Consider the following 6,998-nt stretch of genomic DNA (forward strand, 5'->3'; position numbering starts at 1 on the left):
CTTTTTTACTCAATGCGCATGTATGTATACACGGTAAATATACCAAAATAACATTTTTTACAATTTTTGTCTGTCTGTTTGTTCCGGATAATCTCTGGCATGGCTGGACCGATTTTGATGGGAATTTCACTGAAAGATAACTGATATAATTACGGGTAACTTAGGCTACAATAATATTATTTTTGTTAAATTCAAACGCGTACAAGGTCGTAGGCACATCTAGTTCGTATATAAATCTTGAAATAGTCGAAACCGACTTATCTTGATACGCTATAATAATTCTTGTATCCTTTAAATATTGCAATAATTACAGTAAATGTCGTATAACACCCGAGCCTGTGTTGTCATACTAATATTATAATTAATTAATCAAACAAATGTTATGAATGCTGAAGTATGTGACTATGGATGTTTGTTATTCTTTATATACATCAGAATAACACATAGGCTACAATTTATAATGATTTTATGTAATTTGGTCATAATATAACGATACATATAAATCGATAACTATATCGATAATACAAAATTTATTTTATTCGAAAATAAATAAATAAAATAAAAATTAATTTCACTTGATATATGTGATATGATTGTTATCATTTTTATTGTGTTGTATAGTCTGTGATCAATCGTATCGTAACTTCTCTCACCCGCTTATTATCATTTTAACTGTTCGAAGTGGCAACACTGTTATTATATTCCGGTAAAGGCGCAATGATCAAGTCCGGTTTGATGTGTGATTATACGGTTGTGGTATTTGTATAGTGTTGAACAAATGTATAACAAACTTGTAACAATACTTTTGTTTGTTATTATGCATGTTACATATAAATAAGATAAATGTAAGTATAACAGTGCTGTTCTAAATTTGAAGTGTATTAGAATAAGCCTTTTAATAAGTCGAGTATTGTGTATCGGTATCGGTTTTCATGGGTACACTACTCCGAGGTCCCTGGTTCGATTTCTGTCCGAGTCGATGTAAAAAAAAAATCATTATTTTTCTATGTCGCTTGGGTCTGGGCGTTTGTGGTACCGTCGTTACTTCTGATTTTCCATAACACGAGTGCTTTAGCTATCTACATTGGTATCAGAGTACTATATGTGATGTTGTCCAATATTTATTACTCATATAGCGTAAACATTGCGTATTAAAATCATTAATTGAGAGTAGAAAGATCGTATGGTTCTATCCGAGAGATTCCGTCATTCCTTTGAAGTTCCGAAATTCAACAAAAACAGGCTGTTATAAATCATTACAAATTCGTTTAAAGTATATTTTATACAGTAGACTCGTATTTATAAGACGAACTATATATCTGAGCTGGCGCGGAAGCTCATTTTCGCATAGCAATAGCAGGCTAGTAGTTCATTAAAAAGATATATACGGTCATTACGAAGACAATTAGACTGTAACGTAACACCGACCTTATTGTATTTTATTAAAGTAATTTGCTCAGTGAATTACTTCAAAACAATGATATTTATGAAATATGGAGACAAAGTTTTTGTTTATGAAATCTATATATACATACAGATAAGTCAACTACGTTGTGTTATTTCAGTAGTTCGGGATGGCAAATATAATATTATGGTGTTACAATTATGCTCCAATCTCTCTATCTTTTTTTATAATCCCACGCTATCGTCCAATTGTTTTCTAATGACAGCTTAATTACATTTAAAATAAGAAATAGTGTTACATGCCACTATTAAATGCTATGCCATATAAAGTAATATTTAATAATTCAATATTCCCTGCTATATTAATAATATGCAATAATAATGTGATATAAATTATGATATAGAATCAAATGTCACAACACCGTATTGAAGGCTAAGGTTACTATGTCTTGTAAATTGAGCCATTTATATATAGTTGAGACCACGACTCCAACAGCAATTGAATAAAAAAAAAGTTTTTGTTGTAGTAAGCAACTCCTTATTGCATCAGCTATCTCCTATTGTCCCGTCAAAATCAGTCTAGCCGTTCTAGAGGTTAGCCGGAAAACAAACAGACAGACAATTTTTTTTTTTAAATGTTGTTATAGTATAAAGAGGTTATTTTAATATTTCAAACAGATCCTCTAATTTTAGTAGTAGTAAGTTACTTCTTTTAAAATCAGTACCAGTGTCCCGTAAAACTTCAGCCGTTTCAGAGATTAGCCGGAACAAACAGATAGACAGACATTTTTCTTTTAAATGTTATAATGGTATATGTGCCATGTATACACTTAGTAAAAAGCGGTTATTTTCATATTTCAAACAGATACTCCAATTTTAGGAAATGTGATAGATGAGTATAATATAGATAAAACATGTTTATTTAACTTCCAATCTATTATTTATACTTTCTTCTTTCTTTCTAGTATGTATACTTTCTAATCAAATATCTCCATAGAATATATTAATTATTTCGCTGACAAGTTTATCAAAACATAAACCACGATATAAAAAAGCAACTAAGGGTCAAGGCTTAAAGTAACTAATATTAATTCTGGCAAAATGCCACCAGACAGATATCTCGGCACGGAGCCAGGTAATGTAAGGTAAACCTTTTGAAACATTTGCAAAACCAGCGCTTTACAAATATTAAAAAAAAAAACCTATACAATCGAAATGTCATCAAATATATATTTAGTTGTAAAAAAATATAACAAAATTAATCTTTCAACTGTTTTATTCAACTCAACAAGATATTTTACTTTTAAAATTCATAACACCATAAAGAAAACTGCAGTCAAAAACGTACAAGATAATCTTATTTGCATATAAAAGAGTTCAGCTGTGGTAATACTTTCGTAAAATATCTGAAACATTCTCTCCTTGCTCTAGACAAGCTTGTAATATCCGGAAAATTCTTTAACTAGGAAAGAATAACGTGTAAGAGAGCGGGTGGCCACTTGAGCTTTCATAGCGGGATTCTATGATGCGATATTTTAAAAGAGATTTTTTACAGATTTCAAGCAGAATGGGAGTATGAATATAATTTTATTTATGGTGAAAATTTTATTTTAAAACTTTATAATGAGTAAAGATTTTCAAAGAGCTACAATCACGAGCAGTATCGTTCGTTAAAATATATATTCGTGAAGTGTATTTCATAGAGATTCTTCGTAAATTGATACGAGGCTATCGTGATTACATAAATCGCTGTCACAGAATTTCCACCAGTAATTGTACAAGGGATTGGTCAAACATCCTCGCCAGATATAGCCCTCGCTCCTAATAGCTTTTACACCACAAATTTCGTTTTCAGCGCACTCTTGTATGGGGAGTGCACTTCTGAAATTTGAAATGATTGTCATTGAATTTTTTACCTTATTATACCAATCACGTCCCTATATTTAACAGTACACAAACTACTTTTACGTATCTCTTAAGTTACGATTTGATCCATATTAAATACCCATATTTTTTTCTTAACAGGGCGATAAAAGGCAAATTATTTAAGTTACACGAATAAAAATAATAATTAGTATTAAATATAAAAATAATAATTAGTATAAATATGTACTCACATATGACCTTCTAAGCAATTTGTATCAGCACTCACATCCTCAGTCATCACACCAGCTTTAGTTGCATTTACTTCACATCTTAAGCAAGACATATCTTTAAATATAGATTTCCTGAAACTTTTCGTTCGAGACAGTTCTATAACATTTTCAATCCAATCTCTTTTCATTGAAAATATATGAGGCATTTCGGAAATTGAAATGTAGTTACAAAGATTACAGGAACAAACGTATGTAGTCAGGTTACGGTATATGTTGAAACATCCACGATTTACTATACCGAATGGCGTGTGCTGAGAGTAACACATATCTTCATTATTTTTACAAATAACTGAAGGTATCCTAAAAATATATTTAAATTCAAGGTTACCAACATCTTAACAAACTTTAATAAGCATTTAACAGTGGCCTTTCGCTTATTTAGTTTGGTAACTATAAATTCTGAAATCCTGAGTTTAAAGCTCAGGTCAGGCAAAATTTATCGGCTATTCCGATGAAGAAATTTGGGATCTGTAAGTTTATAAATCCTTGCCTTGATAAGAATGGAACACTTGAACTCTGATCATATCGGATTACCAGTTCCCCGTGGTATTAAAAGAAGGGTATACAGAATCTGCTTTATGCATATAATTGTGCACTAAAAATATTTGAAGCTGTTGAAAAAGTTGAAAATTACAAGAACGAAAATGTCTATTTTATCTGTAATCGAAAAGTCTGTTGACAAGGACGAAAATGACCATTATATCTGTAATCGATTTGTAATATTATCTAATCACTACCGACTATTATTTCAGAGTATTAATGAGATAGAGAGATGAGCCACAATCGACATACGTGTACTTGTAATAATTAATACTACTTACAATTTATTTTTTGGATCATTACATCCCATTGACATAATATTATTACATGATATGCAGGAACGTTTTGGAATGCTACCATCATTTTCTATAAAAGACATTTTTATTAATGACGAATTGAATGATTTTGCTTTTGCAATTTCTTGCTTTGAATCTTGTATGAAAGTTTTTTTTAATAAATTGGGCTCTTTTCTTTGAGTATCGTTAGCACTAGATCCAACACTCGTTTGTTTTGCACTACCATTATTTTTAGTAATTTTATTGAATATCAATATTTCACTCATATTTGATGCAATGCTACCATTCTTATCTAGTGCTTTTGTTAATTTTTTGTTTGTTTTAGATATTTCAATGGTATTGTTGTTTTCAGCAGTAAGATCAGGTTCAAGAAGAATAGTGGGTTCATCCGTATCTTCGAATATCTGTTTAACGTTACTAACTAAAAAATTTACTAGATTTTTATTTGTTTCATCTTTCTCTGTTTTTGATGGTTTTACTGGACGAATTTCTTCCATTTGTCTTCTAAAATTTTGTAACGGCATATTGTTTATACACGTTTTGTCAGCGTTACACTGAACATTACATATTAAAATAAATGTAATGAATTTCGTAATTATCATCTTTGCTGCTATTCTTGTCATTGTCATAATAACAAACGTAAAAAATGTTGACACTAGACATAGACATAGATTAGAAGAAGAACTTTATAATTTATAACTATATTCGGAGCAATCGAAACTAGGACATTTGTTTTTGGAATATTGATTGCTATTTTTTTCTTATTTGATAGTTTTGGATTCATAAATGAATCATAGTTGCACAATGATGAATTACAAAATCTATAATAAGAGTTATAAGAAGGCTTATTAGCGCATCCTCTGGTCACAAAGGCTGGATTGGGTTCAATATTTATGAAACAAACTTGATCATGTCCACAAGCCATATAGTTTGCACTGAAAATAAACCAGCACATGGATTACTGTTTTCCATTTACAGAAATTAATTTATAAGTGTTTATATAACTTACTTTTTACCAAATCTGCAAATTTTATCAGAGACTGAATTAGTTCCTTTACTTTGACAAACTTTACAAATAAGATCCATACCAAGGACAGGAGCCTGTAGTCGCTTATTGTGAAACTCCAAATCCCTTACATTTTCATATTCATAATATGAAACGTCATAAGAAGGCTTATCATTACACAAATGACAATTACAACTATATGTCCGATTTAACCTGTTTTTCCATACGCAGCCCCTTTTTATATATTCAGGGTGTAATTCTACGTGACATTCTTGTGCCACATTACATATTTGTTTTGAAGAGCTGAAAAATAATTACGATATTTTTTTTTCGTCGATAGTTTAACTTTTTACGAGGTTTTAGCACCACCATCTTGCCATATTATACCGAACCGCTAACCAGCAATATCTTAGTAATATTCTATCCCTGCTTTAAGGGTTGAGTAAGACAGAGGAACTACTGATACAAAGGACATAACATCTTCACTTTCTTTTTATCGGGCGTTATATTTACCATAATGAAATATTAAAACTAAATACGCATTGAATGGCAACTTCGAATATTGATGAGCGAATACTAGATACATATAGTTAAAATGATCACAATCACTCACGAAATTCCCAAATAGCAATCATTGTCTCTTCTAGACAAACCACTACCAAAACACGATATACACTCTAAGGTGTCCGACCTTTTGGTCGTTTTTCTTATATTTCTTGGAAACTTTTTACGAATCGTTGCTTTATATTCGCTGGTAACATTCATTTGTATTTTTTCTTTTAATTTAAAATTTTGAGAGTTAATAGTTGTGAAAGTAGTAAAAGATTTTTTTTCTTCAGGCATCGTAATCACTGGTATCACCGAGGTCTCGCGGATTAAACCTGTATTATTTTCAAGCCGTAGATTTGTTTCAATTTTCTTTTGTTTATCATCGTAAGCATAAGCAACATTGAGTCTGATTACAAATTTCGTTAATAAAAAGAGATTTAAAACATATAAAATATTTACATTCATCACAATATTTAGGTTACGTTGTCATTCTTTACTTCTTTCGACAGTTACCACAGACCTAATTGTCACAACCCATTACATTAAATTAATGTTACAACAAAAAAGGTTTTATATTTATAATATTTCGATTATATTAATAAATTCTAATTCTAAAATCTTTATAAGCAATACTTTATCTAAAACGAATTGAGTGTAATTTAATTATAAATGTCTTTAAAAATAATTATAACATAATCAAACAGTATCATTCAAATAATGCAAAAACAATTAATTAATTTAATTAATTTACATCTCTCCTATTTTCCCTCATTATTTAAGTAAAAATTATGATAAACCATTAAACAAGCACGGAGAGCTAATATATTTTTTCTTTCTTTTATTAACGTTTTGTAACTCACGTCTTTGCCATTAATGCTTTTATAAGAAACTTTTTTCCATCAAATGTTATTTTCTTTATCAATCAGAACTTAACGATTTACTTAACTTTGAACTTATAAGAATTTCACTTTAGAAACACAGTTTGACAAAAAGTGTTTAAGAATGTTCCTTAGCATTGTCTCGGGATTTGTGGTGACTCTTGCTCTC

At 30.1% G+C, this 6,998-nt stretch overlaps 1 protein-coding gene across 1 annotated transcript; it reads right to left on the reverse strand.

The window, feature by feature from the left end:
* Positions 1–2,903: 2,903 nt before the first annotated feature.
* Positions 2,904–6,367, reverse strand: LOC124543896. The gene is made up of 5 exons (XM_047122216.1): positions 6,016–6,367; positions 5,406–5,705; positions 4,382–5,331; positions 3,522–3,860; positions 2,904–3,285 (listed from the first exon to the last, which is right to left on the reverse strand). Exons 3-5 carry the CDS (start codon positions 5,023–5,025, stop codon positions 3,102–3,104), a joined length of 1,167 nt encoding a protein of 388 aa, XP_046978172.1. The 5' UTR covers positions 5,026–5,331; positions 5,406–5,705; positions 6,016–6,367; the 3' UTR covers positions 2,904–3,101.
* Positions 6,368–6,998: the final 631 nt, after the last annotated feature.

The sequence above is a fragment of the Vanessa cardui genome, chromosome 3, assembly GCF_905220365.1.
Source record: "Vanessa cardui chromosome 3, ilVanCard2.1, whole genome shotgun sequence".
In the NCBI taxonomy this organism is placed as follows: domain Eukaryota; kingdom Metazoa; phylum Arthropoda; class Insecta; order Lepidoptera; family Nymphalidae; genus Vanessa; species Vanessa cardui.